Source organism: Agrilus planipennis, unplaced genomic scaffold, assembly GCF_000699045.2.
Source record: "Agrilus planipennis isolate EAB-ADULT unplaced genomic scaffold, Apla_2.0 scaffold40, whole genome shotgun sequence".
Classification (NCBI taxonomy): Eukaryota; Metazoa; Arthropoda; class Insecta; order Coleoptera; family Buprestidae; genus Agrilus; species Agrilus planipennis.
The window spans coordinates 896,650-908,419 of NW_020438938.1; the positions used below are offsets into that span (position 1 = coordinate 896,650).

Genomic DNA, 11,770 nt, shown 5'->3' on the forward strand with positions numbered 1-11,770 from the left:
GGTACTGCTATTAGAGATGGAACCTGACTGGACGTTGAACGAGATGGGACGGACGGTACGGGACGGCTCGAAACCCGAGGCCCTAATTAATGCGATTTTAACCATTGACAGGTTTATGTTAACAATCTGAACGGCAGACGGCCGCCATGTAAATATAAATTTATGCGTTATGAATAATTTAGAACTGCAGCGAGCGCAAGTCGCGCTGTTGCTCTTCATAACTCGTTCAAATTGGCGTATGCTGATGAATATGGATGCAGTGGCATTATCGACCACACACGTATCTATAATACACAACACGATAACGACAACGTCGTCTTACCAGAACAAACGGAACTCCTAATAGATTCATAAATTTATCGCAAGCATCATCAATTCTAAGTTGATACAAGCATAGTTTATTTCAATGCCGGCAAAAAAATTGAACCCATGTGTGGAGTGAAAGACAAAGGGTAAAGGGAATGGCCTTAGATGAATAGTGCCGGACAGTACCTGTTTGTCGCCGCACTCGAAAACTGTCGGTACCATGAGATTCTGCGTAGTTTTTTACATAATCATCACTTTTTGAAGTTCACTAAATACCTTCCGTGTCTTAGTAATTTTACGAGCGNATTATAAGATTTACTAGGATCATAGGGTTCCCATCTACTTGCTGGAAATATGTGTTTATTTCTCTCATACCAGCTTCTTAAAAGCACTTTTCCTGCATGAGAATCTTCTTTTTCCACAGAAGCATCACTTACCATACGTACATCATCATGGACATCAAAATTAAATAGTGGTCCACTTTTACCCCTTGCCTAAAACGGTATCATTAGAAAATGAAGAATTATCGACTTTATATTTTTGTACTTACTTTAGTAACTATAAAGTCATAAAATGTGTAATGGTGAGGTAAAATTAGGTCTTCTTTCACATACATAAGTTGATCAGCCATAACAGTTCTTAATTCTGAAAAATCCCTTCTTAGGAGCTCCAGAACTTTCTGTAAAAATTGATATACTGAGTTTCCCTTTTTAACTTTAACAGTACGACGATGCCCGGATCCATCCCAATAGCTGAACGTGACGTCCATTTCTTCCTCTTTAAGCCTTTGCTGTTCTCGTTCCCACTCCTGTCTCAATTCCTCCCTTAATCGCGTCTCTTCCTCTTCTCTTTCTCTGTCAGGAAGAAAACTAGTATCCACAGTGGGATCTTTTCGAACTTTCTTGGCAGGCTTTACATCTTCCATTCTAAAGTCTTCTGATTCATCATCTTCTTCGCCTTCCTCTTCTAAATTAAATGATAATGCCAGAATCTGTAATTAAAACTAAACTTTGGTAATGTAAATAATTTCATTAGATAGTTTCACATTCATTACCTGTCTCTTTTGTTTATTCTTTTCTGCTTGTTTTGCTTCTAAAATTTTTTGGCGTTCCCGTTCCTTTTCAGCTTGCTTTTGAGCCAACTTCTTTTCTCTTTCTTTTACTATGTTCTCTTGTTTAGCTTTCATTTCATTGAGTGTTACCAAACCAATTGTAGAAGTCTATTGAAAAGGAAATTAGATTAATTTCTTTAATGATAATAAAGTCTATCTAAAACCTACCTTAAGTTGTTGTTCCACAGCATCATAATGAGCAGCAAACTTGTTTTCAATATTGTTTATCCTCAAATCTTCTTCTATTTTACGTTTTCTTATCTCAATGTCTTGCATTTGCTGTTCCCTTTTTTTCATAAGTTGCATGGCTCTGCCAGCCTCACTGGCAGCTCCTTTATAGTGGGCCATTTCAGTTTTTTATGATTTAAGTTGGGTTTATTTTTTCAAAAATAAATTCCAAAACTGATTTATTTTTTGAGGTTATATTTATAATTGTTATGCAGTGTTATTAATTTCAAAGCGATTTCGTTAATGTGCTTGCTATTTTTTGAATAATTACTTACTCTGTTTTGTTTATTGGTAGTTTATATTCAGTGTGAACTGAGTTATTTTGAAAAAAACTCAAAAAGGCTTTCAAGATGACATTTATTGACTATTAGTTTTCATGATATGCTGCTAAGTAAAACATTAGTTCAAATGTAAGAATATTATTGTGATACATTGTGACTACCAATTAAAAATGCGGGATTAATTTGAATTCATTACTTCAGTATTAACATGTTTTATCAAGATTGTAATTAAATACTATTAAATTTCTTACTTTAAAAGACATTTTAAGAAATAACAAATGCGAATAGAAAACTAATTGGTTTATTGTTTGACCTTTTTTCGTTCTTTCAAAGTGCTAACAATATGTGGTACATCTTTAAGTAATTCATCTATCGTTTTATTAAATTTACTCTCTGCCCAAATCTCCTTTAATTCCGATAGTACGGCCCCCATAAATTTGCCACTTTCCACACCATAATCCTTTAACATAGTTCCAGTTACTGGAAATTTTGGTGGAATCCATGATTCAAAATCCTAAGCAATATAAAAAAATGAGAATAAAAATGTTTTGCATTCCTATTATGGAGATAAAGTTACCTGTATATAAGGTGAATTGTTATACTTCAGTACTTGTATCACATAGTCCTTTATATCTTTTCCTTTTCCCAAGACAACAAGCTTTTGGTAGGGTAGTAAAGGATCTGGACTGGGCTTTGGAGCCCTATGTTGGATAATAAATAAAGCGAGATCTCTTTCATAAGCAGATAACTTGAGTCTGTTGTGTAATGCAAGAGCATCTTCTTCATTACTTAATAAGGAAGTCAACAAAGTAATTCCCTTCAGAGATAAATGTTTACCTTTTCCCCAAACCCTCTGTAATTCATCAATTCTCACTTTATTTGGTAATCCTGAATGCAGAGCAATTAAAAGAAAACAATTAAATATAATTGAATTGGTCATTAAAATGCGAAGTTACCGATATAAGGACCTATTCCACAATCTAAAATAGTAAGGGCAAGTTCCCCTGCAAAGTTTCCTTCAAGGATTTGTTTCAATTCAACCCATATCCTCTCTCCTGAAACTTGACCTAAACCTGATGCATTTTTCCTAATTGCTTCCAATGTAACTTCTTCATGTGTGTCTGGTCTCTCGGATATTCTACCAAAAAACCTAAAATAGAGGTATATTTTATTCTCCTTTTTGATAACTCCAATAAGTATTTATTATAATAGAGTATTGTACCTAAAGTATCTTAATATTCTTAAATAATCTTCAATAATCCTGGTTTCTGCATCACCTACAAAACAAACGCGTCTCTTCTTAAGATCTTCATACCCATAAAAATAGTCAATTACAGTCCCATCAAAACCTATTAAATTAGAATTGAATTGAGAAATAACAAAAGACATATATTAGTTAAGGCTTACAAAGATACATAGAATTAATTGTAAGATCTCTCCTGTTAGCATCCAACAACCAGTCAGTGGTAAATTGAACATCTGCATGTCTCCCATCTGTCACAAGATCAACTCTCAGTGTTGTTATTTCAAAGTTTTCTTTGTCATTAATCCTTGCAGTGATTGTACCATGTTTTTCACCTTTCATATTTATCATCCTTATTCCCTCGTTTGTAAACAACTCCTTCATTTGATCTGGTGTTGCAGTTGTGGCGAAGTCTAGGTCTTTTGGTTTATTCCCCATTAGTAAATCTCTTCAAAACAGTATCTAAATTAAATTAAAACTACAATGGTATAAAAACATACCTCACAGCACCTCCAGCAACTCTCAGTTCAAATCCATTATCTTTGAACAACTTTATTAATAAATTTAATTCATCTGTGAATATAGACTTGAATTCAGGAGTTTCTAATTTCATTATTACAGGATTTTTGCGACTTTTTGGAAAAACTGTCTTTCGAATTTCTTCAATTCTTTGCCTTTTAGAAAACGTTTTGTACTAAAAAACAGTGTTACTTATTTATTTGCATGCACTTTTAAATATCTAAGGAAACTTACGTTATTTAAATATCGTACACAAGACTTCAGTTTAATAGTTTTGCGTAATAATTTACAAAAATTCATAATTCAAATATTTTGAGGTTAAGGGGTGATATGAAGGAATAAATCTAAAGCAAACAATACTTTCATTATCTGGCTGACACAAAATTACAGTAAATATTTGCAACTTTTAATTTAAATACTTTTATTTTTTAAGATTTAACGGCTTCCTTAATATAAATTTATTTAAGGTTATATTTTATCTATGGTTATAATAATAAATATCCCTAGAGCGTTTCTAAAAATATTGTGTCTCCATGCAACCATGTTACTCTGCTATGCTAAAGTTATTTAGTGCAAGAACTTCAGTAATTACTTTGGCGTATTAAATTTGCTTATTACTATTTAAAAGTACTGGTATTTGATTGTTTATTGTTTTAAAACAAACGAAAATAGTTTAATAATTTAATTTATGTACAGCTGTATGTTAAACACTGCAGGAGGAAATCAACTTGTGAAAAAAAAAATTACCAAATGTTTTCTATTTTCCCGCGGAAATTTGTTGTTTTATAACAGGTTAAAAGTGAAAAGGAATGTGTAGTTTTTCGGAATAAAACAGCAAATTTATTAAATATGGCTAGTATAGATGAATTAAAAGTAAATTTTCACTTTATGGACATCGAAGCAAAAAACGATATTCTTGAAAAGTGTTAGTTATTAACAATAAAATTGTTTTATATATTCGTTTCTAAAAGTGATTCGTTTCAGGCCTAGAATTGTGTTCTAAGTATGAAGTTAGTGCTGAAGATCTTGTTGACCAATGGTCTGCATTTGCAGCTTCACATTTTAACACTATAACTCCTACACTAGCTGCATTGGAATTGATGGAACACAGAGAACTTATAAAGCAGCAGCAGCAGCTACGACAAAAGAGACGATATTTAAAAACTGAAGTGTATCCTTTTAATTAATGTTGCTTTATTTTAGTTTTTATTTTTTACATTTTGAAAAAGAAATTCTTATCAAGTCACAGAAAACCCGCTTTAACTACAGAGGCTCAAACCCCCGAAACAGTGAAGGTACGTGTCTGAAATCTTAAAATTTTAATAATTAAAAATCAGGTATTAAACAATTATTGCTTTAAAATATTAGAAGATTTATTTTGTGTGTGTGTATGTGAGTATTCGTGATGGTCTTTTCTTTGTTTTGAAGTTATGATGTAAAGTGGTGGCACGTCATTAATTCGAATCAACATGTACGGTGCGTTGAACAAAGATGGAATATACGGACGTAGGTCGTATATAAATGCTACGGGTAAGAAATTCAGCTTCTCAGAAACTTTTCAAGGCTACTATTATTCCTTCGGCAGCCATTTGTTAAATTCCGGTTGAGACGCTTGGCTTTGAAAGTGTATTCGTTGATAAATTTAACAAATTATTTAGATTAAAGTGCGTAAATATCTGTTTTCCGGCAACTGCAACCTGTTGCATGGTGGTGTGCGCAACCGTTGATTCAATTTTATGCTCGTAAAGTAGAATATTGGAAGTTCACAAAGCACATCTATTAAGTGTAAACAACCTTTTGTAAATTTGCGTGAGCTTTTGTTAGATTGCTCAAAGATGTTTATTAGTTTATTGCGAGCTTATGCCCTTAACCTTCAATTTAATATGGTCAATTTTTTTGTAGCATCGTTTTAATTCCCTTTATTAACTGTTTGCAAAATTATTATTATTATTATCATTTTTCCATTATACAAATGTATAACAGTTTTGGCTCTTCATTGTTTAGCTGTATTGACTTTCAATAAGTATAATAAGCATTAATTAAATGTATTACAGCATCAGCATTTTTACCCATCAGTAGATGTTGTCTTTGATGGGTATGGGACTAGTGGCACGTACATTTGCTCGTGACTAGATCCACACTCATTAAAGACGACATTTATTCACACCAGCAGTTTCTCAGGGAATATGTTTAAAATAATCTCATTTATCTAGGAGCAATTCTTCAGTGGACGGGTCTGGTCTAGTGCATGTAATTTTTGAACGTGACTAGATCCATACTCGTCTATTGAAGAGTTTCACAAACTAGCAGTAGTTTCCATTTATTATTATTCTTTTTAATTAAACACCCTTTTATTAATAAACTAAGTTTAACTTACTGTTTTTGTTTTTTTATTTTAAGCCCCAAATTTTAAAGAAATAAGAGTTTTTGAAAAGCTGAGTTTCTTTTGAGTTAGATGAGACAAATAAAAGATATATTTAAAAACGATAATCTTCATAATTTCTGAAAATGAAAAAGGATTTAACTGATTATCTCTGAATTAATGTTTGTATTTTTCTGTAATTAGTCCAAGAAAAGGCATCGAAGTCCAGAAGATGACAAAGAAAATCTTCCTTCCACATCTGCCCTGAATATTTCAGAAAGTTTTACATACCATAACAGATCAAACCCTCTGAAAGTATTATTGTCTACTGCCTACACCACTAAAAATATTAGTAGAAATTATAATTCAGCAGTATCTGTATGTGTAAAGCAGTATGGTCCACAGAGCAACTGGTTATCAGTAGAAGCAAAATATATGTTTGAAAAACCAAAAATAATAACCACTTGTATCAATGAAATTATTGAATATTTAGGGCACTCACTTATCAAAAAGTACAAACTGGAGAATCCCCAGGGAATTTTACAACTTACAGTAAGTTCTTTTTCCACTTGAAGTTTTCTTTTCTAAACCCTTGGAGTATTTTACAGAAGTTTTATACTTAATTTTTTGGTATTAGTTTTTCTTTTTAAATAGTCCCTTATTTTTTAAACACTTTAGGGCAACATTGTAACTTTTGGACGAATTTGCTGCAATCCCAAAGGAAAGTTGAAGCCGACGTCGATACAGTTGGAATATTCGGTCGAATTGGGACAAGGAAACAGAATAAGTTTGAATTTGTCGAAACTGCCTTCATATGCCTTGTTTCCGGGACAGGTCGTCGCTGCCGTGGGAGAAGTGATACATGGTAACACAGTGGTTGCTCACGAATTGTATTCAAACGTCACCTTGCCCTTATCCTTGGAGGAAATTAAAATTCCAGGTAAGGGTATTGAAAATTTTACACCAATCACATTTCATAAGTAAAAATAACTTAATTTATGTACAGAAAATGATAATATTACATTAATGGCGACAAATAATCATATAACAAAAACATACATTTTACTTTATTGTAAAAAAGACTACAGGTCGCCTCATCGGTATAAAAAAGAAAGTATCATTTATCTATTTACAAAAATTATACAATGCTAAAATAAAACAACCAGTTTTGCTGCCCAATTTTCAACATTTTTGCTTAGTTGTATCTGATCTAAAAAGATCCCTGGCACTGTGATGTAATAAAGATGATAATTTTAGTAAAAATTACTAATTTAGTATTTGCTTTCTTTTTATAAAATGAGCAAAAGCTGTTGTTTTTTATTTTAGAATTTTGACAAAATAAGCGCAGATATTTTTTTCTACAGCAAAAAAATTATGTTGTATGTGATGTAGATCTGGCTAGTATCGTCATAATCTCAGTCATGGCAATGTGTTTGTCTTTTTCGGGTTTGCAAGCCAACATAGCTGCTACCAATTCCCCAAATATTTGTTCGGGACTTCGCATCTCTTTGTCTCTTACCAACAACTTATTTTGTTTGATTGTTTGGCTTCCATTATTTTCGCTGTCATTATTGATGCATTGCCTTTTTGTAGAAGAATTGTCCAAAGTACTGTCAGGGGGCATGTTGGGTCTTGCGACAAAATTTACTGGGACGTTTTGCGAATGAAAAATCGAATTATTATAAAAGTTTGCTATGGCAGATGAATCACAGTCTGAAGTCGTCGGATGGGAAGGGGGGCAGCTGTTCTCGTTTGATGTGAACATATTGTTTTCCTCTGGATGCCAGTGTCGTTTTCTGTATAAAATAACGCTATCCAGAAAAGCCATGTCATCTAGGAGCTCCCATTTGCCTAGTCCATCATTATATTTTTGTTTTTGGCGAATGTACTTCTCTCGTAGCCCTTTCCAACGCAGCGTGCACATGCTTACTGTATAAAAGAAGTTTCGTGATTATAAATTTTCAACATCAGAATCAACTTTACTTACCATCAGTCTTTAAACTTCTTGCAATTGTTTGCCATAGCTGATCTTTTGCAATTTTGTCATGATGGTCTTTGTTTGATCTATCCCATAGTGCAGGTGAACTGTGTACCATTTTTATAAGAGCCCTTGAAAAGTCTAATGAATTGTAAACTGATGAATCTTGACTCATATAGCTTCCTGTTTCTGATTCACTGCTGGGACCTTCTTCATAATCATCCCCTAAAGTGTAAGGATCTGCTTTGAATACCATTGATCTCTTTGCAGGTTCACTAAGTTCTCTTTGCAAATCCAAGAACTGCATGAAATCTTGAAATTCCAAGTTACTAGAGTAGTGTTTGTTTTTTTCTTGTGAGTATTTCTCTATTAAGGATTTGAATGTGTCTTTACATATTGCCCCTATTAAGAATTTTATTAAAAGGCTTTATAAATAGTAAATTTGTTTACTATGTAGAAAAAAAGGGTACCTGTAGTGTTCATTTCTATTGCAATTTTACTCCATAGGGTTGTTTTAAACTCTTGATCGGAGTACTTTTTGTCATTTCTATTCCACAGGGCAGGACAATGAGAAACAAGAGTAATAAGCTTGTGACTGTCAAGCATATTTATTTAATTTCTCATTTTCCTCACTTTTACGTTTAAAAATTACTTAAAAACCGAAAATTGTTTAATGTAAATAAAAACGTTAGGTTTTGGTAGGTTATGTTGTCAATGAATGTTTTGGTTTCATTATATATAATTTTGATTTTATAGCACAATTCTCATAAACTATAATTATCGTCGAATTTAAATTTGCGCTCTTTTGAGAAGTAATTGAATTATTTCATTAAACTATTCAACAGTAGAATTATATGACCACACATGTTTATTTACTATTTAGAAATCATATTTAGAAAAAGAGCATAATACTTTTCATTTACTTTTCTGTACTTAATGTGTACTGTTCAGAGATATTGTGCCTACAATTAAGGAAAGATGTTAATATTATTTTTAAACATTTTTAGACACGCTTGAAATGATAATAGCCGCAGCACCTTTTACATTTAACCATAACATAGCCTATGAACCACTTCAGGATCTTTTAAAATACGCCGCTGAGAAAAAACCCCACTTACTAGTACTTACAGGGCCTTTATTAGATGAATCGCACGAAAACTTAACAGACGAATGCTTATTGGAATCTTACGATTCGCTTTTCAATAATTTAATCGACTGCATTATGACTACTTTTAAAGAGTATGTACCCTTCATAAAGATTTAAATTTCAATGGCTTTTAATTATTGTTTGCTTATTTTTATAGTCTAACGACGCAAGTGGTCATCGTAGCGTCTCAGAAAGAAATATTTCATGTTCCTGTGTATCCCACTCCGCCTTATGTAAGCAAGAATAAGTATCCCAATTTGCATTTTGTGCCTGATCCTTCAATGTTGGATATTGGGGGCCTCATAGTGGGAGTCACAGCTACAGATGTTCTCTTTCAAATGAGCAGAGAGGAGATTAGTTTGGGTCGATCGGGAGACAGGATGTCACGCCTCGTTTCCCATTTGATTGAACAACAAAGTTTTTATCCCTTGATCCCCCCAAAACTTAGGGTCAGTTATCGACTTTTAGAAAAACATGCAACGATGGACGTCACTCCTCACCTACTTATATTACCATCTACTTTAAGATATTTTATAAAGGTAAGAAAAACGTTTGGCGGACTATTAGGAAAGTTTTTATATTTTCTTTAATTGTCGCAATTATTAGAAACGCAAATGTAAAGGTTCTTTTTTGTCGTTTTTATTTCAGGAAGTAAACGGTTGTATGGTTGTAAATCCTGAGAGATTAACAAAAGGATACACCGCAGGTACTTTTGCTCATTTAAAAATTTCAGCACCTATAAAGGGCCCAATATTCAGTTCTTCAGAATGTGATATTATTCAAATATAATAAGACTTAAAATGCTTATATTTTAAAATGTATCTATTGTTAAAAATAAAGTACTAGTTACCTTTTCATGGTTTATAATAATTCCGACAATATGTATTATTAATTGACTTTTTGCAATGTCATGATTGACAATTCATTTAATTTTTTTAACTTGTTTATGAATGGAGGACATTTACAATGCTTGTAGTAACAGCCTTTCAAAGGCAGTAATAGGTGAAGATGATGAAAGTTTGACTCCTTGTTTAAACAACACCGAAGATAAGACATTTTCTTTAGTACTGCTAATGTATACTTTTTTGGGACCCATTTTGTGCCTCGTTGCTTTAGGTAAGAAAGATAACAAAACTATAAAAAAGAAGACTTCTATTGTCAAAACTGGAAATTTGTAAATAATATTTTCAAAAACGATTTCAAGGAATTCTAAAAGGTATATTGGGATTGTGCTGTTGTCCAGTAATCGGAATGTACGGTTTAGGGCTCCTAGTCCAGTTACCACGTCCTTTAGACCAGTACCAAGAGAAAGAATTTAGACATTGCCCGGTGCAGTATGACGAACTTGGTTGGCCTGTTAATCCTTACACTGGTATGCGCACAGTTCGAGCGATAAGCAAGTAAAAGCTAGAAAATTTAGAAAAAAGAAACATCAGATTTCATTTCGTATGTAAATTTTCTTTTATAGAAGATCAGAATTCTTTTTAAATACCATTTTCTTCTTGGCGTTTCCTTTGGCGACCTGTTGTAAAATTTGTAATGCTTGCTGTAACTCTTCAAGCAATGTTGAAAAGATCAAATTCGACGTAAGAAGCATTCCGTCCAAATGTATGCAAGAATGCAGAAGACGGGGACCCAGTAAAATGGAAAAAAAGGTACTTTAATTATTTTTGCGTTTATTTCCGGCATATACAGAGCAATTTATTTTATATGCGAAAAATACGTAGAGTATATTATTTTATTTCATTTATAGAAGAAGAAATGTCGATTACCAAAGCCACATGTTTACAGTGATTCGGATACAACTGAAGCAAGCGACACGAAATACGTCTTAGAACAGTTAAGAAAAAGTGAACAGTCCCTTAAGGTGAGTCTCCTCTCCATCTCAAGTATTTAATTTTATTTAAAGCTACAAACATACTTAGGATTAGTAGTCTAAAGTCCAAATGGTAGATCAAATGAAGTTACAATTACTTACGATCAATTTACGTTGTGAAGTTGCAAATTATGTAATACCTTCAATTTTATTACAGAACTGCACGTACTTTGACAACGCTTGATATATTGTTAAAAAGATGAAAATGAGACTGAATATTTCATTTGGAGCATCTCTTAAACATGTATTTTTAAAATATTAACAAATACTTTATAAAATAAAATGCTACATAGGTATCTAATGTGATATTCTAACATTACTTTAATGACGAAGATAAAAACGCTTTGACAGATTGAAGATCGTTTAATGAAATGAAAAATTGCTAAACAGTAAAAAGAAAAAAAATATTCCTTTAAATATAACAGTAGGAATGCTAACTGTAAATATGAAAAATAAATAGAAATATTCCAACTTCTTTAACATTACGACTACCATCCGTCATGAAATCTGCCGCCCCCACGGCCACCTCCTCTTCTTCCTCCCCCGTCGCGAGCTCTTTCTTGATCCTTCCTCTCGCGCCAGGCTTCATAACGCTTACTCATTTCAAATATTTCTTCAGGAACATACTACATCCCAACAGAATATAATTATTTACAACTGACTTACAATGTATAATTATTATACATAATAGAACTGATTACTTAAATAAAAATTAATAT

The 11,770-nt window shown here is 32.5% G+C and overlaps 4 protein-coding genes across 10 annotated transcripts in view; 1 reads left to right on the forward strand and 3 right to left on the reverse strand.

Moving 5' to 3' along the window:
• Positions 1–557: 557 nt before the first annotated feature.
• On the reverse strand, positions 558–2,088 carry LOC108735449 (protein FAM50 homolog). Its single transcript, XM_018467407.2, has 4 exons — positions 1,586–2,088; positions 1,361–1,525; positions 857–1,297; positions 558–800 (listed from the first exon to the last, which is right to left on the reverse strand). Exons 1-4 carry the CDS (start codon positions 1,763–1,765, stop codon positions 558–560), a joined length of 1,029 nt encoding a protein of 342 aa, XP_018322909.2. The 5' UTR covers positions 1,766–2,088.
• A 123-nt stretch (positions 2,089–2,211) lies between these two features.
• Positions 2,212–4,160, reverse strand: LOC108735447 (CCA tRNA nucleotidyltransferase 1, mitochondrial). The gene is made up of 7 exons (XM_018467406.2): positions 3,923–4,160; positions 3,670–3,863; positions 3,334–3,617; positions 3,149–3,275; positions 2,883–3,076; positions 2,504–2,814; positions 2,212–2,440 (listed from the first exon to the last, which is right to left on the reverse strand). Exons 1-7 carry the CDS (start codon positions 3,986–3,988, stop codon positions 2,228–2,230), a joined length of 1,389 nt encoding a protein of 462 aa, XP_018322908.1. The 5' UTR covers positions 3,989–4,160; the 3' UTR covers positions 2,212–2,227.
• A 256-nt stretch (positions 4,161–4,416) lies between these two features.
• Positions 4,417–11,770, forward strand: part of LOC108735418 (DNA polymerase alpha subunit B) — a 15,651-nt gene continuing 8,297 nt past the window's right edge. Inside the window, exons 1-12 of one of the 6 annotated variants that reach the window (XM_025974452.1) lie at positions 4,418–4,613; positions 4,673–4,859; positions 4,938–4,983; positions 6,255–6,602; positions 6,729–6,990; positions 9,036–9,267; positions 9,333–9,714; positions 10,132–10,291; positions 10,380–10,575; positions 10,644–10,830; positions 10,929–11,042; positions 11,209–11,726. In XM_025974452.1, coding sequence (XP_025830237.1) covers positions 4,538–4,613; positions 4,673–4,859; positions 4,938–4,983; positions 6,255–6,602; positions 6,729–6,990; positions 9,036–9,267; positions 9,333–9,714; positions 10,132–10,291; positions 10,380–10,575; positions 10,644–10,830; positions 10,929–11,042; positions 11,209–11,235 — 2,217 coding nt within the window. In that variant the 5' untranslated portion in view covers positions 4,418–4,537 and the 3' untranslated portion in view covers positions 11,236–11,726. Of the gene's footprint in view, positions 4,614–4,672; positions 4,860–4,937; positions 4,984–6,254; positions 6,603–6,728; positions 6,991–9,035; positions 9,268–9,332; positions 9,715–9,823; positions 10,100–10,131; positions 10,292–10,379; positions 10,576–10,643; positions 10,831–10,928; positions 11,727–11,770 lie in introns of those variants that run through there. The other 5 variants (XM_025974451.1, XM_025974454.1, XM_025974455.1 and 2 more) reach the window with 5 other exon arrangements.
• LOC108735422 (transcription factor Adf-1-like) lies at positions 7,096–9,016 on the reverse strand. Of its 2 annotated transcripts, none has more exons than XM_018467376.2 (3): positions 8,499–9,016; positions 8,038–8,394; positions 7,096–7,979 (listed from the first exon to the last, which is right to left on the reverse strand). In XM_018467376.2, the coding sequence occupies exons 1-3, from the start codon at positions 8,632–8,634 to the stop codon at positions 7,423–7,425; spliced, it is 1,050 nt and encodes a 349-aa protein (XP_018322878.1). In that variant the 5' UTR covers positions 8,635–9,016; the 3' UTR covers positions 7,096–7,422. The 2 variants fall into 2 exon arrangements, with proteins under 2 accessions (XP_018322878.1, XP_018322877.1); XM_018467375.2 differs by having other exon boundaries at positions 8,038–8,430; positions 8,499–9,015.

Bases quoted from the DNA above. Each gene is read 5' to 3' on its own strand.
- LOC108735422 (XM_018467375.2), bottom strand. From the start codon at position 8,634: ATGCTTGACAGTCACAAGCTTATTACTCTTGTTTCTCATTGTCCTGCC. The intron at 8,431-8,498 runs GTACCCTTTTTT...AATTCTTAATAG, and splicing joins AATAGAAATGAACACTACAG to GGGCAATATGTAAAGACACA. The intron at 7,980-8,037 runs GTAAGTAAAGTT...TCTTTTATACAG, and splicing joins AAGAAGTTTAAAGACTGATG to TAAGCATGTGCACGCTGCGT.
- LOC108735447 (XM_018467406.2), bottom strand. From the start codon at position 3,988: ATGAATTTTTGTAAATTATTACGCAAAACTATTAAACTGAAGTCTTGT. The intron at 3,864-3,922 runs GTAAGTTTCCTT...ACTGTTTTTTAG, and splicing joins GTGTACGATATTTAAATAAC to TACAAAACGTTTTCTAAAAG. The intron at 3,276-3,333 runs GTAAGCCTTAAC...CTAATTTAATAG, and splicing joins AATTAATTCTATGTATCTTT to GTTTTGATGGGACTGTAATT.